This window comes from Canis aureus, chromosome 23, assembly GCF_053574225.1.
Source record: "Canis aureus isolate CA01 chromosome 23, VMU_Caureus_v.1.0, whole genome shotgun sequence".
NCBI classification, from domain to species: domain Eukaryota; kingdom Metazoa; phylum Chordata; class Mammalia; order Carnivora; family Canidae; genus Canis; species Canis aureus.
In genome coordinates this window covers 18,475,055-18,492,217 of record NC_135633.1, presented here as the reverse complement: position 1 = coordinate 18,492,217, position 17,163 = coordinate 18,475,055, and the positions used below count along the sequence as shown (strand labels likewise).

Sequence of the window (17,163 nt, the reverse complement as noted above, 5' to 3'; positions counted from 1 at the left end):
GAGTCAGGCAAACACAACTTTTACTATTTGCCAAACAGTATGACATAGAAACAGAAATCAGATCTGACAAGAGTTGAGCCAAAACACTAGCAATTCACAAAAAGACTATTTAAAAAATGAATTTACAACCACTAATGTTAGCAATGAACTTTGCCAGATTATAAATGTGGTACCTAAAGATGCTAGCCAGTTATTTTAAAACTGCTATTTAATCTATATCTCATTCCTTTATGATGTACATCATATATTAGCCAACAGAACAAGTATGTGCTTTTAAAATAAGTAAACACTCATGAATTCAAAAATATTTAACTTTGTGTGTGTGTGTGCGTGTGCCTGTGCGTGTAAGCGTGTGCATGCATGCATGCTCGATAAAGAACATTCAACACATCCTGGGATAAAGAAGTCCATAATTCAAAATAGTGGTCAGAACTATTTTGGAGGAGAGAGGAGTTTGAGAGTCACCAGCACATGGTGGTATTTAGAGCTCTGGCAATGAATAAGGTCAGGTAGAAGAGAGTGAAGGACTGAGCCCTGGGGTGTTTAGAGATCAAAAATTAGGGGAGGGACCCCTGGGTGGCGCAGCGGTTTGGCGCCTGCCTTTGGCCCAGGGCGCGATCCTGGAGACCCGGGATCGAATCCCACATCGGGCTCCCGGTGCATGGAGCCTGCTTCTCCCTCTGCCTGTGTCTCTGCCTCTCTCTCTCTCTCTGTGACTATCATAAATTTAAAAAATAAAATAAAATAAAAAAACAAAAATTAGGGGAGAACCAACACGGAAAATCAAAAGGGAGCAGCCAGTGAGGTAGGAGGAGAACCAGAAGAGTGTGGTGTCTGAAATCCAGGAGAAGAGAGTGTTTCTAGTAGGTGGGAGTGGTCATCTGAATAAGAGTTGGCAACTAGATTTGGCAATACAGAGGTAGTTAGAAATTTTGGGAAAAGCAGTTTCAGTGGAGAGTCTGGGAGCAGAAACCACACTGGTAGGGGTTGGAAGAGAAAATGGGAGGGGAGGAAGGAAAGACAGGGAGTTTAGACAACTTTTTTAAGGAATTTTGCTCTATAAGGGGTCAGAGAAAGGAGGCAGTATCTGGAAAGAAGTGTGAAGTCAAACGAGGGTCTGTTTGGCTTTTAAGACAGGAGATAGGTTTGTGTGCTGTTGGAAACGACCTAGTAAACAGGAAGAATTCTGAGATGAGGGGTCAGTGGGGATAACAACAGGAGCAATGTTCTGGAGAAGGGGAAAGCAAACGGGCTCCAGAGCCCAAGAGGAGGAGGTGGCCTTGGTAGGAGCATGGCCAGGTTTATTCAGTTTAACAGGAAGCAGGTCAGCATATGTGTGGACAGATACAGGATAGGAGGGTTGGTCTGCACATGATAAGATAAAATCATTTTCCTAGACTATTAGAAGCCCATGGAGATCACTGCCTGGAAGTCCTGTGGCAACTCAAATTCCACTTCCTCAAGGAGAATGCTTCTCTTCGCTCCCCTGCCCAGTTCTTCCGACTCCTCTGGCTTTGCTCTTTATGAACAGCATCGCTGCTCTCCCAGGCACCATCTTTGCAGTCCAGCCCATAGTTATTATTCCAGACCTCAATCCTCCCTGCCTCATCAGGCAGCCAGCTGCAGCATCCTGCAGCTGTGTTCCTTTTGTCCATCAGCTGATGTCCATCCCTATAGCATCAGGGTGTTTTGATCCTCACCATCTCTAATCTAGATTACTGCAATAACCTTCCAATGACCTTCCTTGCCTCCGTTCCTCCCTGCCTCAGCCCTCACAGCCTGCCACCAGATCCACCTTTCTAAGGTGCTTCTCTGACTGCTCCCCTCCCTGACTCCAAAGCCTCCTTGACTTGCCACCCTGCACTCCTCATTGTATCTTTGATTCAGAACTCAATCTTTAGTCTCCTTTTCTACATCTGAGTTTTCTTTCTTTCTCAGGCTCTCTCAAGAGTCTATTCCGCACCCCCCCCCCACTTTTCCTATAAATCTTTTCTGATTATTTCTTCCCCAGTGATCACATTCATCCAATCATTCAACCAAACCTGCAGGCCTTTTCTCCATGCCTCCTACATATGAAGCAGGGCAGGGTTAGATGAGGGACATGTGGTAAGCAAGGGACCAATCGGAGGCCACGTCAAAAACCTCTGAGCTCACCCCAGCTCTTTCCTATTTTTAGTCCCCAATCCAGTTTATCACCAAATGCTGCTCACAGTTCTTCCTAAATATTTCTAGAATCTATTGCTTATTTTCTAGTCCATCTAGTACCTTTATGTTCTCAACATCTCTCATGCAAAGCATTCAAAACCTTCCAAGTTAGGTTTTCTGCCTTTGGTCCTGACTCTCAATCTAATAAAAGAAATTTTTCTAGAATACAAACATGACCTTAATTGCCTGATTAAACCCTCTAATGGCACCTTGTCACCTATATAAAGCCAAGGCTCCTTAGCAGTATACTCAAGGTCTCTCATGACCTACTGTGCTTTTCCCACCAGCCTTGCTACCCACCACATCTTACCTTGTGCTCCAGATTTAGTAATACTGAGTTGTCAATCATTCTCTGTATGCATCTTGCTCGGTCTCATTCCCAAGTCTACTCCTCTGCCTGAATACTCTCCTTTATGTGTCATCTGTGCATCCTTCAAAACTCAGATTAGGCTTCCTCTCTTTGGGGAGGTCTTCTCTAACTCTCCTCTGGGAGGACCAAATGTGACTTGAGGGATGATGTCTTATTTATCCAGGCCTCCTCAGCACCCATGGCAGTGCTGGCCCATGGAGGGTGCTCCATACAAGTGCTAGCAGAGGTAGATAATCATCACATGGCACAGGCTGTACCCAGAAGTGAGAGTATTCCCATTGAGAGAATTAAGAATATAGGCTCTTGAGACAGATCTGGATCTGAACTCTGGCACTGCCATTTATTTGCTGGGTGGACATTGAGAAAATGCCTTACCTCCCTATGCCTTAGTTTCCTTATTTGTAAAAAAAAAAAAAAAAAAAAAAAAAAAGCTGCAAAATAGACTTATGATGAGGATCAAATGACATAATGTATGTAAAGTACTTAGCACAGTGTTAAACACAGTATAAGTGCTCAATTAATGTCCACACTTTACTAAATTATGTTTTATTGTGGTTTTGTTTTGTTTTGTTTTTAGAGAGAGGAAAAGAGAAAGGGGAGGAGATGCAGAGAGAGAAGGACAGAGAATCTTATGCAGGTTCCACGCCCAGCACACAGCTTAACTCAGGGCTTTATCTCACAACCCTTCCAAGTCTGTGTGATAAGCATTGATCTAATTTGGTCTGTATTGCTAATAGACTTCATATTTTCTTTTATTTTTGACTTCATATTTTCTATGATTTAAGACAGAAAATTTCTGCCTGCTCAGTTGCAAATAATTTCTCAATTCTGAAAAATTTAAGAAGAAAATGACTGGCTCATTCCTGCCTCAAGCCATTTGCACCTGCTGATCCCTCCTCAGCCAGAACATACTCTGCCCCCATCAAGGCCAGCTCCTTCTCACTTAAATCAAATGTCACCTGCTCTGAAAGCCTTCCTGAACACCTGTGGAGAGTAATCCTTCCTCCCCTCTGTCCCTCTCTGTATTCTTATCTTCTGTAATTACCTTTTTTCTTTATTTGTTAATTGTCCATGTCCTTCTGTTACAATGTGAATCTTAGCTAGCTCCTCACTCATATGTTCTCACTACTCCATCCAAGTCTAGAGTGGCACAGAATGGTATCTCAAAATATAATAGTTGAATTAATTTTTCTCAACTGCTGTAAAGGAAAGATACTGCTGTTGAAAGTTGAATTAAACCTTCCCAGTCTCAGGATGCCTGGGTGACTCAGTGGTTGAGCGTCTGCCTTCGGCTCAGGGCATGATCCTGGATCCCATAGGAAGCCTGCTTCTCCCTCTGCCTATGTCTCTGCCTCTCTCTCTCTCTCTCTCTCTCTCTCTCTCTGTGTGTGTCTCTCATGAATAAACAAATAAAATCTTTAAAAAAATTTAAAGGAAAAGTGTAATGGTCTCATCTGCCCTTTCAGTGACTCCAAATGCTTTCGGAGTCTCCTTTTGGACAACGTTGCAAATAATTTCCAAAAAGAACTATCCTAGGCATGTCTCCAATGTCTGTACCATTCGGATTTCAGGAAATACCAGGAAACTTGGTCTTGATGAAGTTCTAAGACCAGCAAATAGTCTAGGAATATAAGGAATAGAAGACATACTCCCCGCCCCCCAACACACTCACTTGTTCCCTGGCCCTAGCCCATACCATGTGTGTCTCATGGGGAAGAAGCCTTTCCAATTAACACATGCAACCCCTCCTTGTGCACACTTCCTCCATTCAGCAGGAGGAAGCAATTTCACTGGTAATTATTTGTGCTATTTTCTCTACATGGTAAAATCCTCAACATGGCTGTCAGACGGGGTGAATCTGATTTGGTTCCGTGTGGGCTACAAAATTCATCCATTGCTAGAGGGAGCTCTTGAGACAAGACACATTGCCTCTCAGCAACAAATCCAGCCTAACTAAGCATGACAAGCATCTCAGGACACATTTACACACACAACAGCTACAGTGTCTTTCATAAGCTGTCATGGTCATGAGGCATCCTCTGTTAAGTAACTCCTGCTAATCATTCTTGGCCCTTTTCTGCAGGAGCACAGTTATGGTAGGATTGGTAATACTCTAGTTCTGCCTGATTTCTCAACTGGCCACCAAGGCTCCCTGGCAAGCTTGTGAGGCCTCTCCCTACCAGGAGAGCAAATGGGGAAGGGGATGCAGTCTAGCTCTGAGAGGCCTGGCCTGCCTGGCCCTGACAGTTTCTGCAACTCCCCCCCATAAAGTAGGGCAGCAAGAGCCAATGCTTGTCACCATTTTGGTATAGAAACCAGAACTCTTATAATTTTAAATGAGAATAAACCAACCAGCTGGGTTGTTTCTAACTTTTTTTTTTTTCCCTTTAAGAGAGTCAGCTAGAATAAAAGTCAAGACTACTTGAGAACCAGCCCCTGGTGGACAATTACACTTGATTTTACACTTGATTTTTACTACATTTTGGCAAAGCAACAGATTTGGGCTGAAAGTAGTTGGTTATTGCTGACAATTCTCTGGAATGAGTGCCCTGGGCTCAGCTTTGCTTCTTCAGAAACACTGGCTTATTACTCCTTAGCTCAAGCCTCACTTCTGGGCCCTCCTACTGACGCTTGAGAAAGGACATCAGTTTATTCTGGATGAGTCTGGTTATCGAAACTCACCTTACTTGGGACCAGAGCACAGGCTTTGGAGTTAGCCCATTGATGTGATCTAGAGCAAAAGAACCTAGCTCTCTGAGTTCCAGTTTGTTCATCTGTTACATGGAGATGATAATGCCAACCTAATGAGATGACCATTCAGGTTAAGCGAGATAGAGCGGCTACCGTCTTAATGTTGTACTGTGTCAGATGAAAACTCAATAAATCATTACCGTGATTATTATAAAGTGAGACTATAAAGTGATTATCTGCCATAAATGCCCAGAACAATTTCACCCAATAAACAAATCTCAAGACCGACCACCCTAGAACCTCTTGCCCAGGTTCCTCCTGTCTAGAACTTCATAAATTGGTGTTGTTCAAATGTCAGGTCTCAAACTTAATTCTGAAACACACACACACACACACACACACACACACACACACACACACACACATCCCATGTATGGAACTGACACTACTAGGAGTCTCGAGCTGAAGCTCAGGGATCTCATAAGACTGCCAGGTGGCACCCCCAGACTCTGCACAAAACTATGGACAGGAGAGGTTCATGACCACCCTCAGCCAGGCCAGAGGGAGATGATGGGGAACTGGTAGTGGGGTGTACAGGAGCCTCATAGGTGCCTCATGCCCATAGTCTGTCCCTACCCAGGGCCACAGTGCTCTGAAGACCACCGTCCTCAGACTCTTGAAGGTCAGTACTCCTTCTCCTCATTGCTCTACTTCCTCCTTTCCAACCCTCAATTTGGCAAACATTTATTCAGTGCCCACCACAACCAGACCCTGTGCCAGGTGCCAGGGAGCTCCTAGTCCAGCAGGCACAACAAATCCTAATGTGTCATTCCCAAATGAGAGTGGGTAACCACAGCATTCTCTGGAGTGAACCCAGAGAGGGAGAATGGGCTATGCTTTTGGTTACCCCGAGTCTTTATGGAGCTCATGACAACTCTGTGAGCAAGAATGGCCCAGCAGGTCACTCACCACATTGGTTTCCTGCGTGGCTCTGGCCCACTCCACAGGACTCTAGTTGGTGTTCAGATGTTCTGGGAGACTTGTTTGCCCCTTCAAGTTCCATGCCTGAGAGCTGGAGGTGAAAGTGCTCCCTGTTGGCTGCCTTCCGGAGCGCACGGATAGCTTTCCGGAGCCGCTTCTCTGTCCGCTTTATGGTGCAACTCAGGTCACAAGAAGCTACCAAAACAAGAGGGGTAGCAGTGGGGGAAGAGGTCAGGCTGCAGCACAGGAGGATGTCCAGACCCACAAAGGACCCACCAGCACCCACGGTTCCCTGTGGACAGAATGGAGGGGAGACCTGGGGCTGGGCACCTCGCAGGCTGGGCAGCATTGGTTTCTAAAAGAAATTTGTTGGCCAAAATGGAATCTTTGAGTTTTTAGGAAACAGATACAATCATGAGGTTCCAAACCAATTCAGTTTAGTTTGGGAATGAAAAACAAAACAAAACAAAACAAAACAGGAGATACTTCAGTGGTTGCACTACTGTTTCCCCTCAAGAACGATGAAAGGCAAAAGAATAAGGAGCAAGCTGTGAGAAGCCTGGTACCAAAGACTGTTTTCAAACCAACCTGTCACCTCCTTTTGGTTAATTTCAAGTTCAAACTCAACAGTGATAAACATTTCCTTAGTGGTGCTTGGGCGGCCAGGGGCTCCCGGGACTTGCTTGCTGAAGCTGCATGTAAGGTTTGCGTAGCGGAAGCTCTCTTTTACTGAGCTGTGCTTCTCTGTATGAAGAAACAAAATTATCGGAAGCCAGATCCTGGCAAAGTACTCAGTTGAACATTCGCTAGAGCTCAGTAAACATTTCATTAAAACAACTCTCAAGGGACTAAGTGATTAACTCCAGATGCCAAGACGTTGCAAGCCTCAGCTTGGAGCACGATGACATTTTAATTTCAAAGAGCCTCCTATATAACTTAACAATTTAGCTCTTGAAAATTATTTTCATGGATGAATGCTGGATGTTTCTGACTGGTTGGCCACATAAGTGGAAGACAGGAACCAGGGTTGCCTTGCATTCCTAACTGACAGTCTGCTAAGGTGTGCTCGTGTTCTCACGGTTGGTTTCCTTAGAGCTGGACTGTGATGTACCAAGCAGGGACTAAGACTTCAAATAGGGAAGGAGCACAGGAGTAGAAAGCAAACCAACTCCTGCTTTCAGGCAAACTGAGTTTGGAGTAATTCCAGCCTGAAGGGGAAGTTGGAAAACACATTAACAGTGATGTCTCATTTTGAAATAACCAGGAGCAATATACAGCACAAAACATCTAGAGAACCAAACAATATCATGAAGGCATCTAGGGTGGGAGGAAGTGTTGCGTAAGGCAGGGTTCTGCACATCCCTATTCCAGACTCTGGCCATCTCTCCCTCACCCCTCTATCTCCCGTGGCTTCCAGTGGATCTTTTAACTAATGACCATTAACTGGAACCAAAGAGCAGTTCCATGTATCATCCACACAACCAACTTGCCTCCAGTTTAAACTCTTATTTTATTCAATGGACGAATTATCTGTATCATATTCTTCAACATTACAAAGATGTTCAAAGCAATAGGTCAGCAGGAGCCAAAGGAAGAAGGAGGCAAATTAATCCCCACCCACCATCCTCTGGGAAAAATTCTCCTTTCCTTTTTCAAAAAGCTAACTTCTAATTTCATAATAATTTTAGATTTGCAGAAAAATTGCTTAAATAGAACAGAGAGTTCCCATATATTGTTTGTTAAGTTTCCCCTAATGCTAACATCTTACATTAACATGTATATTTATCAATACTGAGAAATTAACATAGTATAATACCATTAAGGAGACTAAAGACCAAGTTTATTTTTAAATAATGCTTTTCTGGGGCATCTGAGTGACTCAGTGGTTGAGCATCTGCCTTTGGCTCAGGCCATGATCCCGGGGTCCTGCGATCAAGTTCCAAATCAGGCTCCTCGCAGGGCGCCTGCTTTTCCCTCTGCCTATGTCTCTTCCTCTCTCTGTGTCTCTCATGAATAAATAAATAAAATCTATAAATAAAAATAAATAAAGCCTTTTTCCTCTGATCTAAAAGTATAAATGCTGGGGCACCTGAGTGGCTCAGTTGATCAAATGGCTGAATTTGATTTTGGCTTGATCATGAGGTCATGATCTCAGGGTTGTGGGATCGAACCCCATATTGAGCTCCACACTCAGCATGGTGCCTACTTGATATTCTCTTTCCTTCTCCCTTTGCCCCTCCTCATCCAATAAATAATCTTTAAAATAAATAAATAGATAGATAAAAAGAAGTATAAATGCTCACTGTGGAGAATTTGGAAAATGCAGAAGGAAAAAAATGAAGATCTCCGGTCAACCCCTCTACCCAGATATAACTACTACTGATCACATGGTGAGTTTCCTTTTTCTTCTACTCACGCTTTTTTCTTACACAATTTGGGTTGCATTAGATATACAAAATCTCACTCTCTCCTCTCCATCTTAGCATTATATTACAAGATCATTTTCCATAGTTTCCATTTATGTCATTAAACATTCTTTAAAAACACATAATTCATAGCTGCATAATATTCCATTTAAATAGAGGTACCAAAATTAATCTGTTTCTTAAAATATGCAACTAAAATATGCACTAAAAGTGACTACAGTGAGCTTTATGTTTATTTGTATGATTTATTTGAGGATAAACTGGGGAAAGAGGTATTTCTAATACATGAATCATGATTTTTTTAAGCTCTAGAATTATTCTATGAAATAATACTGGAAATGTGAACAGGAGGGGAGAAGAGTATTAGGTTCTGTTCTTCGCTACAAGTCCAGCTCTACTTGGATGGTATTTTTTCTGCTGAAGCCAACGGAGTCACTGCCTCCAAAGATTGGATCCAGGAGGAAAGCTGGATATTACATCTTTGCTCACCGAAGGTTATCCTGAGCCAAATCCTTTTCATTTCTTTGGCTTATTTTCCAAGCACACTCTTAGATCTATAAAATTTAACCCAATATAATCACAAATTGCCAATGTAACTTAAAGCCCTCATTGATTCCTATGAACTCAAAGGTTTCTCCAGAGCTTTATCATGTGTGCCTGGCAGAGGAAGCCCTGAAGTGTAACTCCAGAGCTATACAGGTGTGCTAGGCTAGGCTCCTCTTCCTCCTGTGGAGGAGTACTTGGAGAATCTGGGCTGCTCAAGACCACCTGAAGGGCTTAGTTTGTGACAGGCCCCTTTCCCAACATGCAACCAAGCTCCCTGCACCAGCCATCTGATTCCATACCTGGTAGTGCTGGTCGCAGACCCTCGGGAAACAGCTCAGCCTTTTTCAAACTACACTTGCCTTCATTTACTTTAAAGGTTACACTTGTCCTGATGGTCGTGACATCTTCAGAAAGAAACAAGTGAGAGACATTACCTTCAGAGGCACAGGAGGGAAAGACTGGGTGGGTAACAGACGAGCTATCCCAAGCCTGCGACCCACCATACACTGCATACCCTGAGCCCCTCTCTTACCCTGAGACCACAAAAGATTTGGCTCACGGAGTGCCCATGACTGAGGCTGAGGATGCCAGGAGCCTCCTAAGAGTTACAGTTATTCCTCCACCTGAGATTAATCCAATGCCCAAATATAATAAAGAGAGGCCCCAAACAACCTTCACACTGAGATGAACCATGAGGTCACTTTTGTGCCTTCCTGAGGAAGAAGACCAGGATCCCCTAGTTCAAATTTGGACATGACTGCTGAGGGAAACAGTGAAGGGCAGATTTTCCAGGAGAAGACTTTTCTTGGAGGACAAGGTTGAGGGAGAAGATAAGGATGGCACTCACCAAAGGCTGCTTGGATGTTCGGGCTCTGGGGGCAGCAAAAGTCCCACTCTGAGGGCCTCGTGCGCAAAATTCTGTTCCCCACAATCAATCTTAACCATATGTCAAGCTCTGAAGCCAAAGCCCAGGATTCATACTCTAGCTCTTGGCTTGCAATGAGAACTTGAGCAACTTACTAAAACTCACTAATCCTCAGTTTCCTCATCCATAAAATAGACAAAATTGGGGTAGTTACATTACTATGAGAATTAAATAAGATGATGCAAAAATAATACATTTAGCCTACAGTCTGGCACACAGTAAGAACTGAATATTAATTGTCTGCTTGCCCATCCTGTGGGTAGCCTAAATCTCCAAGTGCCCATTACTGAGGGATTTGGTGAAACAGACCATGATGTCTGTGCTGGTTGGTTTCAAATGTTAGGCAGGAGGGGCAGTGAAGAATAGTGCTCTGGACTCTGGATCTAGACTCCTAATTAAAATCCTGACTCCCCTATTTCCTATCTGAATCACTCTAGGTACATTATTTCACCTCTCAGAATCTCAGGGTCTTCATCTGGTCAATGAGGAGAAAAGTAAAATTGCTCTGAGTGCTGCAGTGTGGATTAAATCAGCTAGGACAGGTAATACAGTGGCTGGTATATTTTAACTGCTCAATCAATATATTCAAGTATTATTATCATGCTTTGGGTCTCTAGCTCTCTCGTATATGTAATATGGACATTAAGAATCATTTCCTCAATCAGATGTTCTCGTGATAAAATCACAGAGATGTCTAAATCTGGGAGGACGAGGCTACTTAAAAGCTGTAAATTTCATTCTTTGTCTTTTTGACAAACCAGAAAGGGTTTGGGATCCTTTCTCTGGATAGAATCGTTGTGCCTCGTCATGCCTACGACTATCTCCACCAACGCCATGTGCTCTGGGTACACACTACCTGCTGCACCTTTGAGGGGCAGGGAACTGGGGAGACCTGAGTCTCCTGATCCCAGAGCTCTGTGGGCCTTTGCCCAATATGATGACTCAGCAGGGCTGAACACGGAGCCTCCTAGCAAACAGTGGACAGTCAGTAAGCATCTGTTACATAATGAGTCAGTCTTCAGGCACCAAGGCTGTGGGCAAGAACATCCTGTAATGTGCTCAGAGCATTGAGGAGATTCAGAGAAAAGAAGATAAAGCCAATGCCCAAGAACAGCACCCCAAGAATGAAACCCATTTAACACAGAGAGCCCCAGAGAAAACACACAGATTTGGTAATTACCCCCAAAAGCAGAATCATTTGATTTTTGCTGTTTGCTCCTGAGAGTAGAGGAAGAGCCACAGGTGACTGAGTAGGTCTCTTGCAGTCCTGACAGACAGAATGTAGGTTGTCAACATGTAAGCAAGGTCACAGTCTCTCCTGGGAGCAGCCAAAAGCACTCTCCAGCCCCCATTCCACAGAAACCACTAGACTTATGCCCAGCATATAGGGTCTCAAAGCATGGGCCTCCGGTGGTCAGGGAGCAGCTGGCCAAAGACCTGGAAACCCTTTGAGGGACTCTAACACCTAAAGGCCAGGAAGGCTTGGCCTTGGCATGAGGACTTTCTCCAGGGACTGGGACCCACTCACCTGAAGAGAGGTGAATGCCAGAGTGACATCTGAGGAAGCACCTGTCTCCTCCGCCACTCTTACCGCAATGCAGGGACACATGGGGTGACATGCTAGTGGGCAGGACCCCCTTCACTTCTAGATAGGACAAAAAGCAGACACTTACAGAAAGAGAAGGATACTTCTAGATATGCTAAGGACAGCTGAGTCCCAAATATCCAAGGACCCAAGAAAAGAAGGTAGAGTTGTTATATAGCACAGAACATAAGACACAGGGCCCTGTTTCCCTCCAAGGTAAAGAAGCTATTTGTATGCTATTTTTTTCCATGCAGGAAAACAACTGGGAAAACAGAATTGAGTTCCAACCAACATAAAAGCACAGAAGGAACCCCCAAAGAGCCTGCAAAGTATCTCCTGTTTTTGAACTATTTAAAGAATGGCAGCTGCCGCTAATGGGGCAAGAGTCAGGGAAGGGATGGTCAGGCACACTCCAGGCCCAGGTGGACATGGGACAGAGCTGCCGTGTCATTGTGAGCCCGCTAACTGTGAGACTCGGTACCCCTTACCCACACAGTCTTTTTTATTCCAGTGGAGCTTGTATGCTGAATGGCATCGGCATTCGTAGCTGCCCACCGTGTTCACACAGACCTGCTGACATCCCCCATTGTTGACGCTGCACTCGTTGGTGTCTGCAGAACAAAACGCTCTCCTGTCACAGCAGCCCACTGGTGACTAGGCTGATACCATCCCTCCCCTGAGGGAGGAGCAGCAGGGAAGTCGCAGGGTCAGAACTCACTAAACAAAGGGAAGGTACTAACTGCCTTCAGGATGTGCACTTGGCACCAGCTGACCTCACTCTCCACTCGGTGGATTTCCTGGCATAGGCTTTGCCAAGATGGTCTCAAGTTCCATGTTTAACCAAACCTTTCCCCCATTAAGGATTCTCAGAAGGGAGCACACTCTACTGTCACATGTCCAAGCTCAAACACTGCACAGGCCTCCGATATGAAATTCTACTATCCTCCTAGGCTACATGCCAAGGGGGATAGAATTAGGATTCCTCACTGGATAGTTCATATTCAGTAGTTGAAGTATAGAGAAGGCAAATGACTTGCACAAATCCCCATCAACACAAGGCTGAGTCCAGGTTGGAAGGCAGCTCCACCTAAAACCCAGACACATGTCCATATCCAGGGAATATATCCTTGGGGTTTCTTGATTGCCTGGAAGATGTTTTTAGCCATGCCAAGGATGTATTGAAAAGGTCAGAAGAGAGACAATACTATCTATACCACATTACTCCCATCCGTTCTTCTTAAGCACAGGACACAAGGTATGGGCAGAAAGTATTTAAGCCAGTGGTTCCCGAATATTCAGATACTCAGGATTGCTTTGGAAGCCCTAGCCATTCTGAATCAGAATCTGAATCTGAATCTGTATTCTCAAAAATTGTTGAATGAACCTGATGGTCAGGGGGAGCAGGGTGGAAATCATTCGATGTCAAATCTGATTTATGCCATTGTCTGAATGAGCATAATGACATCGGAACATGTGGCTACATGGGCACAGCACAGAGAGATAAAGTCAATGGTCCACTTCCAGCTCAAAGACCTGCTCAAAAAACCAGCTCAAACCTCGAAAAAGGCTTCTCAGCTAGTTCCTGTGCATAGCAAGGCTGTGGAAATAGTTGGTGCCTTGCCAAGTCTCTCTGAGGACTGTGACTTTACTATCTACTGGGAAGTTCCAACAGACAGGATATCAGCTCCTGAGAGATGCTCCCACTGTCTGAATACACTACATCAATAAAGTCAATGAAGAATTCACAGTTGATTAGCTCAGTTCTTCTTTCTGGTCCATAACTTAACATGTTAAAGGGATCCATGTGAATAGGTTTCCCTTAGCAGATGCCTCCCTGGAGTTGGTGAAGTCACTATTACTCTAGTAAAATATGCCATTCATCCCCAATATTGGAAAATTGACCCTGATCTGGGGAAACTGGGAGGTAGGCCATGCTCCCCCGCAGGCCCAACCTCATCTGACCCTAGTGGGGCATTCTGCTCACCTCCACAGTGGGTAAAGCCATAGAGGGTATACCCTTTGTTGCAAGTACATGTGAATGTGCCAGGGTGGTTGATGCAGCTATGGTCACAGGTCCTATCCAAAGAGCATTCATCCACATCTGTAATTGTCAAAGGGAGAGGGGAGATGAAACCAAGTCTAAGGAATGAGTGGAAAGAACATGTTTATAACTCCACTTATTGACCAACAATAAAAACAACACAAACAGAATTTTTTAAAGTATCTATCAGTTCTCCTGCTTACTTGTGTTAAAGAGAAGGTGGAGTGGCCTACAATAAGAATACTCACAAACAATCTTTATTTCCAAATTCTGTTGCAAATATTACTTGCCTTTAAGCTCACTGGGTCTCTCTCTCTCATGCTTATTTGCAGGGCTGAGTAATTTAAAATATTTAAATGAAGCTAAATGAGATAACGTACCTTAAAAGGGTTTGTAAACTATAAGGTGCGACTCATGCATTATTGTTGTTATATTACTATTTGTAAAACAACAGTACTAATTATATAAGCCACAGAAGACAGTTGGGTTGGAAATAAATCTGGTTCCTATCTTTCCAGAATTAGCCTTTTGGCCCCAAGAGGCCAATTGGGTTTTAATGTCCTCTGCACTAAAAGAATGCATGAACACTAACATCCTCAGTGATTTTCTATCACAGGCACTAAAATTTGGTGGTTAAGCTCCAAACTGGATTGGCTTTGTTCTTCTGCCATGGTTCAGCCCCACAGGGCCCCTCCTGTCCTCGATCAATGTAGAGGCATCTCTGGCTTCAGCTGAGGTCCTGGAAACCAGCCTCAGGAGGCTGCCTCTGTCAATATAATCATCTCTTCTTCCCTGGTCTGGTCCTCACATCTTTCTTGTAGACTAGAATTTCAGTGCATTACTTGTTCAGCTCTTTGGAGGGTTTTAACAGAATTACGACTTGGGTCCACAAATGGATAAACCAGGACCAGTGTGGAACTCAGTGGAAGCCAACTAGCCCAGAGCTAGATCTCTTTTCAACACCAAATGTGCCATGAGACACTATGTTAATAAAAAACAAACATTTGGAAGGAACTGAAGGAATGAAACAATGAAATTAAAAAGGGAAAATTCTTACAAAACCTTTTCATCACTAGCTTTTCCCAGAAATCCTGGCAATTTCTTGAGTAAATTTGTTCTGTGAAAATATTTGTTCTACCAAGACCAAGTGAAAAATAAGAAAAAGTCCACTTCTTCCCTAGTAATTGATATCACTCTATGAATTCTGTTATTAACATCAGCCAGTTATCGAGAAAGTGGACTTGTTCAGTAGCTGGCTTTGGCTGCACATGATGGTCTGTTGCTTTGCCAAAAATAATGAGATCACTTTTCTAATTCCTTTTTAATGTGTTTACACAGCTTATATGGTATTTCTTGCTCTATACATTATGAAACATTATGTGGAACATCAAGCTTGCTTTCCAAATCAAAGGAAAGAAAGCCATGCAATAGTCACATAGAATGAACTTACTGAATTTAAAGGGTCCTATACTTGAACTGCCTGACAAATTACGTAGTAAGGGTGGGTGGGGGGAAGAGAAACCTAATTCACACACCATAAGGTTAAAAAAAAATAATAATTATGTTACACTTTTTTATTACCTGAAGTGAAAGCAGATATTATTTCCTGATTCTGACTTAATTCTGGGATTTCTAACAAAATAAGTCAGGCTGCTCTTGTTCCAAGAAACAGAACAAGACTACATGGCAGCACATCTTTCCTGAGAGGGCTTCCTCTATATCCATAGGGCATAAGAGGTGCTCATCTGAAAATATAAATAATGCCCCTCATCCAACACAGCTTACCACCACCCCAAAGTGTTATTAATAACAAGAACTGCTCCCTTGACACTACTTGTGTAGAAGGAACGCATCTAAGAAGGTGTCTGCAATCTTGCCCAAGGACTGACCAACCTTGCTTCCACTCAATCCCCTCCCTCTCCACCATCCCTCTCCACCATCCCTCTCCACCATGCCTCTCCCCAAACCCCAAAGGCTGGTTTCTCATTAAAACAAGGGCTATAAGGAAGAGACCAACCGGTACATGACCTTGATTATGGGTTGACCCCAACTTTTTGCTAGGAAAAAGTAAGGTGTGTTAACTAAATCTACATATTTTTTGCCACCAAGTTTTGTTATAAAATCCACAAAATTAAAGGAAATTTTAGAAAGAAATTATTCATAAATCTCAACACCCTAATGCAAACCTGTTTACACTCTGTGATCTATTCCATTTCCAGCAGCGAGCTCTGCTGTAATCACACCAGATGGATACTTTGAGGTGTTCTCTAATCATTAACAGCTTAATTTTCAAAATATACTTGTGAGCTACATAAGTGTTTTTATTCTACCAACAAATGAAATAAGTGAAGCTTGGGTTGGAGGTTGGATTAATGACTCCATCAAGAAGCCCAATGAACCAGTCTCTGCCAGCATGGGGTTTCGTCTTCTCGGCTCCAATCAGTGGGCACCACATAGCCCCGCTACGTTTCAGCACATACCTTGGCAAGACTTCTCATCTGTTAATAATTTAAATCCTTTTTTGCAGCTGCAGTCAAAGCTACCCACAGTGTTTTTGCAGAAATGATCACAACCTCCATTATGGGTCTGGCATTCATCAATATCTGTAACAGGGAAGCAACAGCAAATCAGATAGCAAAACTGGCCTGGTTTTCCACAAATCCCTGACGTGCTATTGTGTGCGTGCTTCATTACTCTCTGCAACAAAAACAGACCCATGAAAGCATTTAAGGATGTTTGCTGATGTTTTTAATCTTACACATGTTTTCTTGTCTGGCTGAACCAATTTGGAAAGATGAGTGCCTCATCCCCATGAGAACTCTGACTTGTGCTACCCTTGACTAGCATTAAGGAAACAGATTATGGGAAAGAATGGTGATGTCCTGTTATATTCTCATCCTTGCACTGCTCTCTTGAGATAAGATGGCTCCCTTTGGTATACTTTCCATTCCAGTTTAATGATTAAAGTTATAAGGAATTAGAACATTTGTTTTGGCAAATTACACAACGATCAAGTAGCCTCAATGCTTTTAAATGATTCCTGATACTCAAATTAATCTTATCTTCTCTCAGTTTCATCTGGTAACTGGTTATCTGCTTTTTATCATGTTAAAGAACTAAGCCTTTGTACTCTTGCCCACAAAATACTAGCAGGTCATTGAGGTCTCTATTTATCAGCAAAAGTTAATTGGACAGCTATTTATTAAGTTCTCTGAATAATAATCTTGGCTGTTATTTATATCATAATCTCTAGGCTGTTATTTATGATATACTGATATTATCACCTGCAAGTGAATGTTCTCTTGAACTTCTGCCTTTTTCTAATAAGGTTGCTCCCTGAAATGAGTTATCTGATGCTTGCAGAAGCTGACCTTCTCAACAGTTAATGTAATT

The 17,163-nt window shown here is 43.3% G+C and overlaps 1 protein-coding gene across 4 annotated transcripts in view; it reads right to left on the bottom strand.

The window, feature by feature from the left end:
• Positions 1-17,163, bottom strand: part of SCUBE2 (signal peptide, CUB domain and EGF like domain containing 2) — a 63,578-nt gene that overhangs the window by 17,568 nt on the left and 28,847 nt on the right. For 3 of the 4 annotated variants that reach the window (XM_077866540.1, XM_077866541.1, XM_077866542.1), the window contains 8 exons: positions 16,251-16,373; positions 13,714-13,830; positions 12,218-12,340; positions 11,673-11,789; positions 11,325-11,411; positions 9,519-9,623; positions 6,836-6,991; positions 6,236-6,442 (listed from right to left, as the gene is read on the bottom strand). In XM_077866540.1, coding sequence (XP_077722666.1) covers positions 6,236-6,442; positions 6,836-6,991; positions 9,519-9,623; positions 11,325-11,411; positions 11,673-11,789; positions 12,218-12,340; positions 13,714-13,830; positions 16,251-16,373 — 1,035 coding nt within the window. The remainder of the gene's footprint in view (positions 1-6,235; positions 6,443-6,835; positions 6,992-9,518; positions 9,624-11,324; positions 11,412-11,672; positions 11,790-12,217; positions 12,341-13,713; positions 13,831-16,250; positions 16,374-17,163) is intronic. The other variant, XM_077866543.1, reaches the window with a different exon arrangement.